This window comes from Peromyscus maniculatus, chromosome 4 (assembly GCF_049852395.1).
Source record: "Peromyscus maniculatus bairdii isolate BWxNUB_F1_BW_parent chromosome 4, HU_Pman_BW_mat_3.1, whole genome shotgun sequence".
Classification (NCBI taxonomy): Eukaryota; Metazoa; Chordata; class Mammalia; order Rodentia; family Cricetidae; genus Peromyscus; species Peromyscus maniculatus.
The window spans coordinates 104,731,521-104,750,364 of NC_134855.1; the positions used below are offsets into that span (position 1 = coordinate 104,731,521).

Genomic DNA, 18,844 nt, shown 5'->3' on the forward strand with positions numbered 1-18,844 from the left:
TAAAATACACTGGGTTTCAAATAAGTCAGAAATCAGTTTTGTAGATGTGTTAATGTTTTGTTTTGTTTCTGGAGCAATGGTTTAGATGAAGAAATATTATTTACAAATTAATAAAACTAAATTATTTTTGAGAAATTGTGTTATTTCAACATAGCTTTAAAAGGACTAATTTTTTTAAACATTCTTCATAATTTGTAATTAGTGATTTTGACTGTCACAGACTTGAATGAGGATGCAGATGTCAGTAAAACAGCTGTATTTTGGCAAGCATTTTATTGACATTGGAAGTGAAAGTACAGTTGGCATTGTAAAATGGCACTTAACTCGTCTCTCATCAGAAAGACCCCACTCCTGGACTCAGTAGGAAGAAGAAGAAGCCGTGGTACAGCTTCCCTGTCATTTACTCAGCAAAAGTTAACAATTAAACAAAAGCATCAAATTGAACTTGAGTTCAAATATCAAAGGTCTAACCCATTTTTTCAATCACTAGTTTTTACCTTTGAATAAGCTGAATTGGCCTTAACATGAGAGACTGGGTTTGTGCACATAGCGTGTGCATTATTTATACAGAAATGTAAAATCCTGAGCTTCTGTAACAACTTGTCACTTGGTACATTGTTAAAGAAATTAAAATAATTTGAAAGATAATTTCACCTCTAATTTCTAGAAAAACACCTGAGATTTTGCAAAGAATGAGAAGAAAATTATTTTTTTCAAGTTGCAAGTTAGCCGAGTGATAACTGCTCGAACCACTCATTTTGGAGGTGAGAACACTGGCAAACAAAAGTACATCTGTACTCTGAACAGCACACATCCCTCCAAGGTCAGCAGTGCTCACTTATGGGAAAAGGACTGGAAACTGGCGATGGGGAGATTGTCAGGATGATGGTCGAGGCAAACAATAAGTTATAATATCTAATGGAATCAAATTTCAAAGATCAGAAAACCAAAATAAAACCTAGAGTAAGTACAGAAGTTTAATCCTTCTTCAAGTAAATGGTGTACTGATAAAAACTAGATTCAGTTTCTGTATCCTTCTAATGATTATTTCTATATATTACGTTTCCTTCTATCTAAAAAATAGTCTAATATAGTACATATGCAGCCTGAAGTAATTTAGGTCCTCAAGTTTGAAAAAGGGTTACAAGTTTTTAAAAACTTAAAACTACAAGGCTGGAGAGATGGCTCAGCATTTAAGAGCACTGGTTGCACTTCCAGAGGACCTGGGTTCAAGTCCCAGCACCCACATGGCAGCTCACAGCCATCTGTAACTCCAGTCCCGAGGAATCCAACACCCTCTTCTGGTCTCCATAGGCACCAGGCCTGAATGTGGTGCACAGACAGACATGTATACAGGCAAAACACCCATACACATGAAATAAAAATAAAGGTAAAGGAAAAATTTAAACTATGAAGGGGTGTGTTTCTATGTGTTCCCTTGTGTGGGTTTTAAACCTCTACATGATATAAAGGCCAATTTCTGATGCTGAACTGCCTTCCTGCACAGCTTTAAGCAGCCATTCCTGCAGCAGGGTAAGATTTGCATAACTCTTTGATGAAAACATTTACTCAAGAAACTTGCTTTGATGATTATAAACAATCTATCCCTATTCTTATATTTTGGAGAAATGTTTTAGTAAGAAAAGTACAGGGAAGGGTCAAGGTGGCTTTTTTTTTTAGAAAAATATAATGTATATAATACATTTGGAAACTACACAAACCCTATGTTTTTCATTGATTGTGAAGGCACAACTTTAACATAATTAAAAGAAAATGCGTTTTCGCTATGTGTCATGAATTTTACCAGCTCATAAAAATGGATGGATCGACAAACATCACCGTGGCAAATGTCTCCAATTTTCAGTTCAGATTTTGATTTAAGACTTGCTGGGCACGGTGCTGCCCAGCTCTAGTCCCAGACATTTGGGAGACAGAGGCAGGAGGACAGTGAGCTCTAGTCATGACTCTGTCTCAAAAAGCAAAAAAACCACAAAACCAAAAAAGGGTGGTGGTGGCGGCAGCGGTCGGCAATTCTCTTTGTAAAAATCAATAGCACATCATTGTAGGTCCACGTAATCACTGCTGCACGGCCTGCCCATCAGTGGTCACTGGGCTCTCTTCACTTGTTGAATAGTCCAGGTGGTCCATCACCTAGGTGTAAATAAAAGATGTCAGGAAATGCAGATGTTAAACCAGCCTTCCAGTCTTCATTGATTTGCCCAAGCACTCTGGCTTGGTGTGATGCTTGTGTGTGTGTGTGTGTGTGTGTGTGTGTGTGTGTGTGTGCGCGCGCGCATCTGAGTAAACAGGCACACAGATGCACAAGGATGAGGTTATGTTCCTCAGCTGCCTTCCACCTTAGACAAGCCCTGTTGCCCAGAGAGTTCCAGGGTTCCTTCTATCTCCACAACCCATCCACACTTAGCTTTTTCTTTTTCTTACTTTTATTTTATTGAGATAGTCTCACTTATGTAGCCTGAAACTAACAGAGATCCACATGCCTCTCTCTCCACATGCCTCTCTCTCCAGAGTGCTGGGATTAAAAGGCAAGTGCCAAGCTTGAGCCCTTCCACGTGGCTTTTTAAATAAGTGCTAGGCATCTGAATTCACACCTTCATGCCTGTTCAGGAAGCACTTTACAACCCAGCTATCTCCCCACCCACCCTTTTCCCTTTTATTGAAAATAGATTCTTGCCAGGCGGAGGTGGTGGTGCAGACCTTTAATCCCAGCACTCAGGAGGCAGAGGGAGGTGGATCTCCGTGAGTTCGAGACCAGCCTGGTGTACAGAGTGAGTTTCAGGACAGGCTCCAAAGCTACACAGAGAAACCTTGTCTCGAAAAATTAAAAAAAAAAAAAAAGATATTCTTTTCTCATATGATATATCCTGATCCCCTTCCTCTATTTTAACCTTCCTTTTTCCCCCAACTTCCTCCCTGTTTCCCTCCCTCGGGATCCAACTGAGCTATCTCCTCAGCTACCCTATGCCCCCCTTTTTTAAAATCCTAGCACTAAGGAGGCAGAGGAGACCAGTCTCTGTGAGTTCGAAGCCAGCCTGGTCTACACAGTAAGTTGTAGGACAGCCAGTTACATAGAGAGACCTTATCTCAAGACCAAAAAAAGAGTAATCTTGGGGCAACAGCGACATGGCTCAGAGATTAAGAGCACTTGCTCTCCGTGTGGGGCCCAGCACCCACTCTGGTGAGATCACAACTGTATCTAACTCTAGCCCCGGAGAGCCTTTGCCTCTGGCTATCATATCTGCACTAATGTGTATATGGCCACATACATACACATAACTAAAAGTAATAAAAATAAACTTTAAAAACCGAGGGACCTTATGAGCCAAGCATTCCTTCTAGAACACTGTCTAGGTCAACATCATGTTTAACTTCTCAGAAGGATGAATTCTTAGACTTGCGGCCCAAATGAATATTGCATTTTCTGGCTCTTCCATGTATCTCTGTTTCCCAGTGTGAACACTGCCTTTTGTAGCAGTGGGAACTCTGCTTCAAAAGACTGTACGAGTCAGGGAGCGCTTGTGTAAGTGGAAAACTAAAATGGTTCCAGAGTGAGTGTGCAAATGACTGCTGGCTGTGCCACCCTGTAACCTTCTTCAGACAGTGTAAGAATGATATAGGAAGCTGCCCTCGATTCCAGCACTGGAGAGGCAGAGGAAGTCAGATCTCCACACAAGTTTCAGACCAGTCTGGTCTACACATTAAGTTCTAGCCAAGCCAGGGCTACACAGCGAATCTATCTCGAGACACACAGACACACGCACACACTCACATGTCTCTCAGAACAAGCAAACAAAACCAACAAAAACCCTACCCCAACCACTCAAGCAAGTAAAAGAATGATACACAAAAGTTTGAAAATATTAGCTGGGCGGTGGTGGCGCACGCCTTTAATCCCAGCACTCGGGAGGCAGAGGCAGGCAGATCTCTGTGAGTTCGAGGCCAACCTGGTCTACAGAGTGAGATCCAGGACAGGCTCCAAAACTACACAGAGAAACCCTGTCTCAAAAAACAAAGAATGCAAACAAGAATACTTAAAATACCTGAAAACAAATCAAAGCGGATTCACTAACAGGATGTTTTAAAGGTATTACAAGTGAATTTTTTTTTAACTTCAATTCTACCCATAGTCTATAAAAAATAATTTGAATATTTGGAAATGCAGAAAAGGAAGTGCTTAAATATTTCAAATCTTTTTACTCTGTTCTTCAGATAAAATTACTTAAAAATAGAAAGTGTGATCTCTTTGTAAAAATTGTCAAAGACTTTTAGACTAGTTAATGACTAGATTTCAGAATCATTATATATGTTTTCCTTTCTTCATTCTTATTGAGAATAAGATGGAAGAGCCAGCGATACAAATGTCCCTATTTTTTTAAAGATTGTAAATACTTCACTTTTTTTTTAAGAAGGAGGGATTATTGCACATGGAATTTCTGGACTTGCCAAATAAGAGTGCCTCTAAACTGAGGCTTTCAGCTGACAGGCACCTCAACCAATAGGGACACTTGGAGTGAAGCCCACCTGTCACAACCACGGCTAGCAAAGGCCACAGCCATTTATCTGGCCCTTTACATGTCAAAGACAACACCTGGATTAAGGCAGTTTCGTGTTCATAAGGCTTCTAGGAAAAAAAAATTCACAGGATGGGGATATAAAGGGATTGCCTAGCATATGGGAGCCCTGAGTTCTTTTTACAGCATCACAAAAATACACAATAAACTTAAATGATTTTAAAAACAGATAAGAGCCAATCAAGATAGGTAACGTTAAGCATTCCACACATGAGACATAAGGTGAAGTTGTGAAATAGTTCATTTTAGTCACATTTAAAATTATAGACAGACAGAGAGAGATACATTTAGGGCCCCTTTCTTCTGACAGAAGGCCAGAGCTGCGGGAGACCTGAAGCAGCCATGAGAAGGGAAGGTAGGGGTGGGGAAGACACACACTTTTCTGCTCTGTGATCTGTGCATCTGGCAACCGTCCTGAAGAGTAAGAGCTATGTACCCAGCATTATAACAGGCTTCTGCTCTCCTAATTCTTAGGTATCACATCGGGCTCTATAATCCCAGCCCTAAATATAGATATATAATTAATATATCAGTCATGGTAGTACATGGCTGTGATCCTGGCATGCAGGAAGTTGAGGCAGGAGGAGTCTGAGTTTCGGGCAGCCTGGACTGCACAGTGAGACACTCTCCCTGTGTTCCAAAACCAAAGCTAAACAACAAAACAATTTCAAAGCCTACTAGTTAAAAAGTTACCATTTCTACTTCCTATTCTCTAAGATTTCAGCAAAAACAATAGAGAAATGCACAGAACAAACATAAAGGTCAAGTATTTAAAAACTCAACAAATCAAGACAACAAATAAAATTAACTAGCAAAATCAGGATTTCACATCTGTCAATAGGCAATCTGTTTGAAAAGTTGTCCTTTGAAACTGGGCCAGCTAACCTGGCATTTTCAGAGCTCTACCGGTTTAGAATTGATCTCTGAAAGCTGCCTAATCAATTGACCTGAGTACCTGGAGCTCCTGGTCCTCAAGCAGTCACTGTAAGCAGCTTTGTGTCCCGACTCGTGACTTACAGCTTGTGACTTCTAAAAATAATCACAAGTACTAGTGACATTAACGGACACACTGTTCCCAGGACGTCCACAAGCTGAGAGCATCAGGGTAAACAGCTTGTCTGTAGCCACTGCACGGATCTTCTTCCACTTGATTTACTATTAAGACAAAACACCACCCCACAAACGCCACGCTCTACTTCATTTTATCTCTAAAGAAAAACAATCATTTATTCACTCGACATTATTTAGAACTATGGCTTCAAGTGAAGTCAGATGAGTGGAATCAAATACTGAGCTCTAGAAATTTCCAGAAAAGAAACTGAACTGGCCTTGAAGCTACAGAAAAGAATTTGTACATGATTTCCCCAAATTCATATTATTTTAATCAAACTGTAGAAAAATCTTACTTCATTTGCTGAGAAATTCACAAAAGAGGGTGAAAAATTCTAAATCAAGTACTACAGCACTTAAGAGTCCTCTGCACTTTTTGCTACCAGGGCCACCAGGACCATTAAAAATAGGATATGGCTAAAATGTACAGTGCCTGCTTGGCATGTGTGAGGCCCCAGGCTCAATCCCTGTATGCCTGCTCCCAACACCCCCTGAACAAGTCTCCAGTGGAAAGTCCTACCCTTTGTTCCTTAATTTAACTGCAAGTTAAGATTCCCTTATCTGAAATACTTGGGACTGAAAGTGTTTCAGATTTTGAAAATTTTTGGTATATTTGCCTATCCATAGAGAGATTATTTTGAGGATAGGATGTAAACATGAAACTAACTTATATTTCACATACAACTCATACACAAGAGCCAGAAGTAATTTTACACATTATTTTTAGTGCACTTGTATTTTGACTGTGACTCATCACATCCATCCAGGTAGGGGATTTTTCTACTTGTGGCATGATGACTCCACTTCTGTATAAGTTCCTTTTCTTTTGCTGTGACAAAACACAACCCAGACAATTTACAAAAGAAAGCGTTTAACTGGGCTCACAGTTTCAGAGGGTTAGCACCCATGATGGGGAGCAAAGGTATGGCGACAGGAACAGCTGAGGACTCACATCTTGAGTCACGGTGGGAGGCAGAGGGAGAGCTAACTGCCTGGCTCCAGGGACACACCTCCAACAAAGCCACACCTCCTAATCCTCCCTAAACATGTCCATCAAGTATGGATCAAGCACGCAAGCACAGCACCTATGGGCCATTCTCATTCGAACCCCCACACCTCTGATCTCAGCTCTTACAACATTGTGGTTTTGGGACTAGGTATGTCTAACCTTGTACTCAACACAGAGCACACCTTCATCCCAGCACTTGGGAGGACAGAGGCAGCTGGGTCTCTGTAACTCCAAGGACAGCCTGGTCTACAAACCAAGTTCTAGGACAGCCAAGGCTACAGAGAGAAATCCTGTCTCAGAATCTTGGAAAACGGGGAAAAAAAAAAAAAAAAAAAAAGAAAGAAAGAAAGAAAAGAAACTTGGATGGTCCAGTGCGGAACATATGCTTATGACAAATATGAGTACTCACTGGTGGAATTCCTTCCATATCCAACCACCATCCCCTCTCAATAGCATAGTAGAAAGAGAAAATAAAATGCTAGAAGGAACTAGAGAAACATAGAAAGAGTAGATCTCCAAAGAAATGCAGCATTAACGCTTCTATGTATACAGCAATTCTAAAACAATCAACTATTTCCAGTGTGAGATAACATAAAAAGACCTGGAATTGCTCAAGGTAGCTGTCCCTCCTGAAAGACTGGGAGAGGGTTAGGGTAGCTTAAAAGGGCCTTCCGCTTGATTTGAGACACTTGTTTTTCTTTCTAAAAAATATTTATTTCTTTTTATTTTTGTATGTTTGAGTGTTTTACCTGTATGTTTACGGGTTGGATCCTCTGGAACTGGAGTTAAGGACAGTTGTGAGACATCACGTGGGTGCTGGGAACTATACTCAGAACACAGCAAATGTTCCCAACCTTTATGCTATCTCTCTAGCTCCTGTATACTTTATCTTTACTAATGTATCTGTGTGTGGACATGTGCATGCTGAGTGCAGGAACCCTTTGAAGTGTTTGGATCCCCCAGAACCAGAATTACGGGCAGTTGTGAGCTGCTTGGATCGCAGTACTGGGAAGTGAACTGTGGTCCTTCAGAAGATCAATACATTCTCTGAACTATCTTTCCAGCCCCACTTTTGTATTTCTTGTTTGAAAAATAAAAAAAAAAAAAATGAGGGTGGGAAATACGGACCAGTGGTTAAGAGCACTTGTTGCTCTTCTAGAGGACCCTGAACTTGGTTCCTAGTATGAACCTGTAACCTCTCCTTCAAGGGATCTTCTAGCCTCTGCAGGTACCACCACCCCACTGAGCATAAACACATCTTAAACATTTTTTAATTAAAAATACAAACACAAGCTGAGGAGTGGTGCCAGACTTTTATAATCACAGCATGCGCAGGAGGGCCAGGCAGGACGAAGGGCTACTGAAGCCCAAGGTTATCAGGCACTACACTTGAGTTTAAAACAGCCTGGGTTTGTGAGTGAGACCCTGTCTTAAGAGACCCAAAACTAACCAATAAAGAAATATATATTACTTTGTAATTAAAACATACAAAAAGAAATTACTGAAGTAAAAACAGTCTATAGACAGACTTTTGGAACATTAACGGCCAATGACATTAATTTATATTCACTAAGCATAACAAAGAAGACCAGATGTGCTGTAATGAACATCTTTTCATGTCGATTTTACCATTTCCCAGAAAAACCCTTAAGAAGAAATGTCTGGGTAAAAACAGCAAATATAATCTTTTTTTTTTCCCTCTGTGCAGCTCTGGCTGTCCTGGAACTCACTCTGTAGACCAGGCTGGCCTCAAACTCAGGGCTTCACCTGCCTCTGCCTCTGCCAAGTACTGATATTAAAGGTGTGCACCACCACCACTACCACCCAGTGAATATTAATATACAGCCAGAAAATGATTTTTTTTTACAAGAAATTATAAATGAAATACATAAAAATAGTGAGAAAAGGGAAGCGAGGAACCACTGACAGGATCATTAAGCAGCCTAACCATCCCTCTACAGAAGGCAAAAGGAAGTTCACTACCCTAGTGTGGTGGTTTGAATAGGAATGGCCCCCAAAGACTCATGTGTTTGAATGCTTGGCCCATAGGGAGTGGGACTGTTAGGAGGTGTGGCCTTGTTGTAGAAAGTGTGGCCTTGCTGGAGGAAGTGTGTCATTGTGGGGGTGGGCTTTGAGGTCTCCTATGCTCAAGCTATGCCCAATGTGGCAAACAGTCTCTTTCTGCTGCCTGCGGATCAAGATGTAGGACTCTCAGCTCCTTCCCCAGCACCATGTCTGCCTGCACGCTGCCATGCTTCTAGCCATGATGATAATGGACTAAACCTCTGAAACTGTAAGCCAGCCATAAATTAAATGTTTCCTTTCTAAGAGTTGCCATGCTTATTGGAAATAGGAACCATAACTAAGAAAAGGCCCTTCATCCATACTCAACACTAGAGCTCTCCTAAGCTCCATTCAGTTCCCAGAACGTGCCAGCTTTCTTCGCTTGGAACTTCTGAAGACATGGTTCTTTTAAGATGAACATATAGCCCAGTTTTAAGTGAGGTTTAACAGTTTTTAGAATCCCTTCTCCAAATCACCCATTAACTTGCCTGAATCCGTGGCCCTAGATGTCCCATCCCTAGGCGCCATGACACTTTGCCATTATCAATGCATTCATCACACTTTATTGCTAGTGACCCTGTCTGCATTTCTTAGTAAGTTTCACAAGGCAACAGGAGGAGGACTGCTTGTAACTTGTTCATCCTGTAGAGTCAATATATGAAATCATACTTACCCCATAGAACTATTCAATACATAGTCATTAAATGCAGAAATATAAAACTATTAAAAAGCATAAAAAGCCATTTTGAGGCTAAGACATTCAAAATTTAGTAATAGTTTAGGATATACTTTATCTTATTAAATAAAAGGTTGGCTAAAATAGGGTCTCTAACTTGCTATGTGTTTGAAGTTGGCCTTGAACTCCTCATCCTCCAGCCTCCATCTCCCAAGATTTGAGATTACAGGTGTGGGCCATTATACATGACTCAATACTCTTATTTAAACACACACACACACACACACTCACACACACACACACACACACACATTCCTATCATATGGGAGCTCTAGGTTTGATCTCCAGCATTGGGGAAAAAAATGATATGGGTGTCATCTTCAGCGAAAAATTACCAGCTATCTTACTAGTATAATGAAGGACCTTGTGACCACAAATACCTTCTATATACATCAATGCAGGCTGAGCCAATAGCACTGATAAGAAGGCAAGATAGGTATAGTTATTATTTAAATCTCAAAGAGAAATTGCAATATTTACCAGAAAGAATTCTAAACCGTGCCTTTTCCGGTTATAAAGGCCTGTAATATAATGTTGGCCATCTCTTCTTAAACACTACAAAGAACGGTGGGAGATATTTAATTGCTTCTCTGGTAAGAACACTTGCAGCCACCTACTCTAAGTTTCACTCTGTTCATGTGGCTACTGATACCCATGCATGAGGGCAGATGGAGGGGGGCAGTTCACTTTACTGGAACAAATCAGAAGTAACTGCTTTATAAAATGCCTCTGGGAAGGAAGGGGTCAGTGCCGTGGCCTAAGTGAGAAGCAAAGGGATTCTCAACTCTCTTCAATGTCAATGCAAACCAACTTTTGAAAGAAAAAAGGGGGGGGGGAGGTAGGAGGGCTTTTTACCTCTATTGAAAAATAACTCAAACAACAGATTCTAAATTTATGATTTTCCTTGTTATAGGAATTTTAAAGAAAGGACAATCTGGATCCATTTAAGCCTGACGTGAGTACCCAACTGAAGTTAGTCTGCTACATTCAAATGCTGGAAAGAACACGTATTTTCATTTTCAAAACCTTAGGTCTCTTACTACCCACTTCTACTGTCGGTGTCAACATCCCACATTTATGTTACGTAGTTGCATCCTGCATGATGTTTAGGGGGACCTGGATGCATGCTGCAGTCAGTGTTCTGCTTTCCCAACGTCCTGCCACAGTAACTTTGCAGGGCCTCAGCATTCACTTACAGTGGGCACGGAGAACCCAAGCCGCAGCAGACAGATACCAATATGGGTGAACAGGAAGAATTCGGGGTATCCTGGGGTTACATTAAGTTTCTGACACAGAAAAAAATTTGCTATAAACGAGCTATAGAACAACAGCCAGTGAATTACCAAGTATAAGCACATACCTGATAGCTGCTACCTTTCCAGAACTTTTTCATCTCCTTACGACTCCAGGCAACGACCGAGGCAGCAAGAAGTGTACAGGGTACTAAGTAGAGGAGAGCGGGCTGCCCCTTCTTCATCAGCACCAGGACAACAAATGTAATTATCATGCCAACAGCATAGGCTGTGGGAACACAGAAGCAAGGTCAGCTCTTCCTCCCCCACTAAAATATTAGTTTTCAAATATTTCTCAAGACATCTTTAAATAAGACCTATTTTTAAAATTATGTGTTTGTATCTGTGTGGGGATTTGTGACTGCGGGTACAGGTTCCTGAGGTTAGAGGTGCCGGAGGCCCTAGAATTGGTGTTATAGGCAGATGAGCCACCTGCCGTGGGTGTTGGGCTTTTGCATTTGCCTGCCACTCCAGCTCCAAGAGGACCTCTTTGGGCATCTGCATCACCAGAGGCACATATATACACATAATTAGAAATAAACCAAATCTTAAGATTGCTCCAATACAGACTACAGACTTCCTTAACAAGGACATATCAAACATTTGGATGTTTCCTACTGATCTGGGATGCTATATGCATGCAGGATCTCATTACTTTTCTTTCTATATATCTTACTTTGACTGCTTCTCATATCTGACTGACTGGCAGTGGCTGCCTGGCTTCTGGCCCTGGAAGTTGCAAAGACCTTTACAGGCAATTTAGTCCAGCTACATAATGTAAAGATGAGACGACAGCAGATCAAGGAGGCTGAGTGAGCTGCCCAAAGTCACACAGCAGAACTGACAAATACTCTGCCTTTTGACTGAGCATTCTTGACTCCATCATGCTGACTGGTACTGTGTTGTGGAAATTACTTTAACTATGTAAAGATATGTTACATTTGTTTATGCTGTAGAATATTACTTTAATTGTGTAAAGGTGTGTTACATTTGTTTATGCTGCATTTGTTTAATGGTGTAAGGATGTGTGTTTATTATGTAAAGATGTGTTACATCTGTTTCACCTTGCCTGCCTAAGGCATCTGGTTGTTCTAGTAAAGAGCTGAATGGCCAATAGCTAGGCAGAGAAAGGATAGGCAGGGCTGGTGGGCAGAGAGAATAAATAGGAGGAGAAATCTAGGCTCAAAAAAAGAGGAAAAGGAAGAACAAGAGAAGGAGGAGGAGAGAATGAGGGAGACACCCGGGGCCAGAAGCCAGCTTGCCAGATACGAGAAGCAGTCTAAGTAAGATATACAGAAAGAAAAGTAAAAAGCTGCAAAGCAAAAGGTAGATGAAGAGAAAGACGTTAATTTAAGATAAAAGAACTAGCCAGAAAGGAGCTAAGCGAAGGCCAAGCATTCAAAACTAATAATAAATCTCTGCGTCACGATTTGGGAGCTGGTTGGTAGCCAAAAAGAAAAGCTGGTACAGAGGAGGATGCTACTGCCATTAGAGGATGCTGCACTTCCTGCCTCAGGCCTCTTTTCTTGTTTCTCTAGAGGGCATCTGTTTCCCCTTCCCTCCTCCTCCTCCCTCTCTTCTTTCTCTCCTTGCTGTCCCTGGTCCTCTCTGCACCACCCTCCCCCCACTTAGCTTTCTTCCATGCTGTTGGGGTTCCCATTTCTACTGTCATCCTTCTCTGCTAACTCGGAGACTGAACTCCACGTGGACTAGAAAGCCGTGTAGGGAGTCTGGGGCTCAGGCTCGGGCTCAGGCCATTTGCTCAAGCACTCAGAGCTTCTGGTGCATGGATGCTGAAATACCCATTTAGAATATTCAGAGATGGCAGGGCTTTTTCTTTGAAATTTCCTATTGCTAACATTTCAGTAACAGAAACAGAAGTGATGACTGCCCTGCTGTACCAGATAACTAACAACTTACAACATTAATTCATTTATATAAACTCATGGTTATCGATACACTATGCTAAAGAAAACCCAAAACCATGTAATATACATTTTAGATGCTACTTGTGTCCAGGTATTTTAATAAACACATATAAAACCTCAACTTTTTTTACGGCAAGGTCTCACTACATAGCCCTGACTGTCCTAGAACTTGCTCTGTAGACCAGGCTGACCTCAAACTCATTGAAATCCACTTGCTCTGCCTCCTGAGTGCTGGAATTAAAGGCATGCTCCTGGTAGAACTTCAACTTTTAATTTAGTCTCTAAAAATCTTATGAATGATAGAGTATGATATATGATAAATGACTGTCCCATTTATTTGCTTTTGTTTCTGAGATAGGGTTTCATGGAATCCAGGCTTGAACTTGATACACAGCCAAGAATGACCTTGAATTCCTGATCTTCTGGAGCACTAGAATTACAAGTGTGCACCACTATTCCTGGTTTTAATTATCCCTGGGCTTTTTTTTGGGGGAGGGGGGAGTAGGGTAGAGGGATGTGAGAGACAGGGTTTCTCTGTGTAGCCCTAGGTGTCCTGGAGCTCACTCTGTAGACCAGGCTGGCCTCGACCTCAGAGATCCACCTGCCTCTGAGAACTGGGATTAAAGGCATGTGCACCACACTCAGGTTTACTTTATTCTTATATGTGTATGAGAGTTTTGCCTGCATGCAGGTATGTGCACCCGGTGCATGCCTGGTACCCTCGGAGGTCAGAAAAGGGAGTCAGACACCTGGGACTGAAGTTATAGACAACTGTGAAACACCAAGTAGAAGCTGGGATTTGAACATGGGTCCTCTGCAAGAGCACCATGTCCTCTTACCTGCTGTTCCGACTCTGATTCCAAGTCATAAAATAATCTAACCATCCTTGCAGGTTGTTTGAATGAGCTTTAGTTTACATATAATTGCTAAAGTAAGTGCTCTGTGACCTTCTACCAGATTTGCTGCTTAATTTATTTCCATGTATTTTTTTTAAAAGTGGTCCTTAACTGGGTGGTGGTGCACACCTTTAGTCCCAGCACTCCGGAGGCAGAGGCTGGCAGATCTCTGAGTTCAAGGCTAGCCTGGACTACAGAGTGAGTTCCAGGACAGTCAGTGCTACACAAAGAAACCCTGTCTCTAAAAAAAAAGAGTGGTACTTATTGAAAGGAAAAGTATCTGTTCAGGACCCCAAGGCCAAGTCTTCAGCACAAAGGAGATTTATGTGCCCCAGAGGGACAAAGGACTGCCTCTGGATAGAGAGGAGACAGACAGGGCCTATAGGCAAATGGTGGTTTAAAAACGTAAAAGGGGAAACCCAGTGTTAGGATGAGGTGTTTAATTTTAATTGGGCATGTTAATTAGGTGAGCCAAAGGGGGCTTCTGAGTGCTGGACCTTGGTAGTCAGGCTCAGGAGGAGGAAGTGGCCAAATAACTTTAGGAATGTAATCTAACTTTTTTTTTTAAGCAGGAATGGGAGAAGGGCAAGGCCAGAGCCACACCCAAGCTGGTCAGGTCCCTCCACTTAGCTCCCCACTATAATTTAGCTCTTAAGACCAAAGCTCGTAAAGTTAGTAACTCTATTTGGGGGGACATATTTCTGTGTGAGCCTTTAACATTTACTATTTAATTACTTATATGTGTTTATGTATTTACTTATTGAGTCAAGGTCTCATGTATTCAAGTTGGCCCCAGACTGCTGATGCTTGAGGATGATCTTTAATTCCTGTCCTCCTGCCTCTATCTCCCAAGTGTTGGGATTACAGGTACGTGCCATCATACTGGTGTGTGTGTGGAGCTGGGGGCCGGACCCAAGAAACTATGCATACTGGGCAGGCACTCCGCCAGCTGAGCCCCCCGCCCCCCAAGCCTGGCATCTGCTTTCACAATTTCATATTTAAATGCTATTGTAGAGCTTTACACCTGGGGCTATGCACATGATCTGTAACACTTCAAGTAAAAGTCATAAAAAGGGGGAGACAGATGGCTATTTTCAGCCCTTCGGCTTCCCTCCATACACTATTATGCAACACAATAAAAAGAAACACATTTTACCAATTGTGGATGAAATATAGTATACAGAAGAAGAACCAGTCTGAACATCGAATCTTCTACAGTATGCAATCAACAGGCCTAAAAGAAAAGCCACATTATTTTCTTCAAACAGTAATAACATTACAAATTCAACTGTTACAATGGGCAACAATACCAATGGCCTTTCACTTTCCTTTTTTGCACTATGAGAGCATTAAAGTATCTTAAATTATGAACCAACTTCCATATGTTGACACCATACTTTAGGCCAATATGACCTTTATTAGCTGCTCAATATTCTGTTAGAAAATATTTTTATGTTTCATTAATGTGTGTGTGTGTATGTATGTATGTGTGTGTGTATATATATATATATATATATATATATATATATATAGAGAGAGAGAGAGAGAGAGAGAGAAATGGATTAACATGAAATCTTCCCCTCTGCAAAGCAAGCAATCAATAGAGTGAGGAGACAGTCTATGCAATGGGAGTATCTGCAAACACATCTGATAAGGGCTAATATCTAACACATGTGAGGATCCCAAACAAGCCAACAGTAAGAAAAAAACTAACCCAATGAGAAAATGGGCAAAGAACTATGTCGGTATTTCTTGGATTTGCCTAGTAGGCCTAAGGTCCTAACAACAAATAAGAAAAATTAAAAACAGGCTAGGCATGGTGGCATAAGCTTGTAATTCAGGACTTGGGAGACCGAGACAGAAGGATGAGGTTGAATCCAGCTTGGGCTACATAGCCAAGATGTATTAAACAAATGAACAAATCTATGATGTGACTCAGAAATTCCACTACTGGGCAAAAGTCCAAAGGAAGTGAAATTAGTATGCTAAAAAGACATGTTCAATATTCAGAACAGCCAAGACATAAAATCAATCTTTTTTGTGCTTATAAATGAATGACTGGATAAAGAAAATGTAGTATGTATACAAAATCAAGGATTATTCGTCCTTGAAAAAGGAAACTGGCCTGCAGGGATGGCTCAGTGCATAAAGGGCTTACTGCTCTCATTGTCCTGAGTTTGGATTCTCAGCACCAACATGTGATGGTTTATGTTTGTGATTCCAGTACTAGGGGGAAGGAGACAGGTGAATTCCTGGATCTCAAAGGCCACCCAACCTAGCTGAATCAGCAAGCCCCATGTTCAGTGAGAAATATTATCTCAAAAAAATAAAGACTGAGTCAGAAAAATGGCTCAGCAGTTAAGAGCACTGGCTGCTCTTCCAGGGGACCTAGGGTTCAATGTCCAGCACCCACAAGGTGGCTCACTACCACTGAAACTCCAGTCCCAGGGGATCTGATTCTCTCTCCTGACCTCCACAAGGCAGTGTACTCACAAGGTACAGAGACACACATGCCGGCAAAACACCCATAGACACAATAAATAAAGTAAAACCCAGATTTTAGAGGGCCAGCTGTGGTGGTGCGCAACCTTAATCCCAGCACTCAGGAGGCAGAGGCAGGAGACTCTCGGGGAGTTCAAGGCCAGCCTGGGCTACAGAGTGAGTTCCCCAACAGTCAGAGCTAGGAAGAGAAACCCTGTCTCCAAAAAAAAAAAAAAAAAAAAAAAAAAAAAGAATGAAAAAGGTGGAAAGTGAGGGCTATCAATCTCTGGCCTCCATACACCACACACACACACACACACACACACACACACACAGACACACACACACACAGATTGGGGGAAGTGAAGCAGGGAGAGAAGAGCAGAAATAAGAGATGACAACCCTGTCATTTATGGTCATAGCACTGTGATCAATCTGGAGGACTCTATGAAGTAACCAGCAGCCAGCCACAGAAAAACAAGTACTATATTATCTCACTTGTAAATAAAACTTCAGAGAGTTGAACTCCCGGAAGCAGAATAGAATGGTGGGACTGAGGAGTGTTTGGGGAAGGAAATACCCATCAAAGACTGCAAAGTTCCCTCAGACAGAGATAAATTCCAGCGACTCATCAAACAGCACACTGAGGGTAGTTAATAGCGATACAGTATTCTGGAAACCTGCTGAGTGGATTTCAAGTGTTCTCATGACAGACCAAAAAAAAGTGAGGTAATGCATGTCAATCAGCTTGTACATATATATATGTTGCATATAATATACAATTTTTAATTTTTTAAATGAATAAATACACATGGGTTTGAAAATATATTGGAAATACATAAAGAAAAGTAACTTTAAATGATATTTAGAAAAATGACTTAAGTTGAGTTTGTTTGTTTGTTTGTTTCAACACAGGGTTTCTCTGTGTAGCCCTGGCTGTCCTGGAACTCACTCTGTAGACTAGGCTGGCCTTGAACTCACAGAGATCCACCTGTCTCTGCCTCCTTCAGCAAATCCTACTGGTGTGTACCACTACAACCAGCATCTTAAGTTTTAATGCAAGCAATTTTATTTAAAAAACACTTATTTCATGAGTTTTAATGCTTTTCCTGCATGTATGTATGAGCACCATGTGTGTGCCGACTGCCTATCAGAAGGGGTACTCTACCCCCTAGAACTGGAGTTACAGAGTTGTGAGTAACTGTGTGGGTCCTGGGATTGAATGTTAGTCCTTTGCAAGAACAAGTCCCTTAACTGCCGAGCCATGTCCCTGCCTCAATACTAGGAATTTTAAAAACAAGGAAATACAAGCTCTCGTTTGTACATGCAAATATGCAGGAACAACTCAATACTCATTTTTAGAGGAAATGTATTGAACATCCCCAAAGAAGACATCTCATATTGTACGTATTAAGTATTTTCAGATGTCCATCTCCGGTGGCTGTCCGGGTGAGGCCACTTGCTCCTCCCCTCTGTAACCCCCTCACGGTCTAGCCTAGGTCTCACATCCAGTGTCCTAGCCTGGTCCGGCCACTCCCGTCTGTACCGCTCCCAACCTCGAAGTTTCCAACAGGTCGCTGCCTGCCTCCAGCGTACAGGCTACTGGGATCCATTTCCTATCACTTGTCTTTTATTATAAGGCTATGTAAGCTGTGGTTCCGCTGCTCCTCCTCCTCAGCTCTACCTTGCTGACATTGCTAAGGCACTTCCTAAAAAGGAGCGACTGCTACCAAACAGGAGGGAAAGAAACCGTGTTGTTCTACTCAGCTTCTGGAAAGGATCGCAACATATGCTCCACTGGAGAAGAGTCAATGGACTCTTGCTGCTTCAAGACACTTTTCAGCCAGCAGACATGTCACTCTGGCTGTTTAGAGTGGTGATTTCTCTTTTACCCTTCAAAAGGCGCTTTTTTTTAACCTTTGACATTGATCCCAGTTCTAACGACAGCCAAAAAAAAAAAAAAAAAAAAAATGAAGAGCCTTTTACCAGAAGCTGTGACTATGACCCTTAAAACCATAAGTATAGTTTTGCTAAAATGATTGTATTCACTCACCTGGTACAATAATATCTCCAAAACCCAATATTGAAACGGGCATGAAGCATACACTCATTACTGAGTAACAGACCAGCTTTGGCACCCTGATAAGCACTGGCAACTGTAAGAAAGAGAACCAGAGAGGACGGGGGGGGGGGGGGGGGGGGAAGGGTGGGGAGGCAGAAGGAGAGGGAAGGAGACAGGGAGAGAGAGAATGAATCAATAAAGCTCTTCCCAATCTCTTCCAGGAAGGGAGAGACTGGCACTGTAGTAACGGTTTTAATGTTTTTTAAACTGATTATTTAAAAGAAAACTTGGAATCAGATGATATAAACATATAAACATACACATACATAATACATATACACGCTGTACAAAAAAACTTAAATAAGACATGTAGTTTTAGGAAATTAAATCCAACACATGGAGGATGAACAGTATTAACATACTCCCCCCACAGCTAGCCTTATCATTTTTCTTTTCTTTTTACCAAGAATAGGACTCAGACCTTGATATGTTTTTTTTGTTTTGTTTTGTTTTGGTCAATCTGTATTTTTTTTTTCCCACCCCAAGAGTCTCCTCTCCAAGGGTATGATTTTCAAGTCCAATGAACGTATCTGAAAACAATCCTTACTTTCTCATGGGGAGCTGAGGGTTGAGCAGTGGCCTCCACCAAGTTTCCATCATTCTAGGATGAAACC

At 41.5% G+C, this 18,844-nt stretch overlaps 1 protein-coding gene across 4 annotated transcripts in view; it reads right to left on the bottom strand.

Annotated features, from left to right (window-relative positions):
- Positions 1–254: 254 nt before the first annotated feature.
- Positions 255–18,844, bottom strand: part of Sppl2a (signal peptide peptidase like 2A) — a 37,255-nt gene continuing 18,665 nt past the window's right edge. Inside the window, exons 12-17 of one of the 4 annotated variants that reach the window (XR_013050731.1) lie at positions 18,778–18,831; positions 18,162–18,264; positions 14,784–14,861; positions 10,872–11,032; positions 9,264–9,417; positions 255–2,151 (exon numbers count right to left, since the gene is read on the bottom strand). Coding sequence is in view for 2 of the 4 variants with exons in the window: in XM_006986467.4 (XP_006986529.2) it covers positions 2,077–2,151; positions 10,872–11,032; positions 14,784–14,861; positions 18,162–18,264; positions 18,778–18,831 (471 nt within the window). In the remaining 2 variants the exon portion in view is untranslated. The remainder of the gene's footprint in view (positions 2,152–9,263; positions 9,418–10,871; positions 11,033–14,783; positions 14,862–18,161; positions 18,265–18,777; positions 18,832–18,844) is intronic. The other 3 variants (XM_006986467.4, XR_013050732.1, XM_006986468.4) reach the window with 3 other exon arrangements.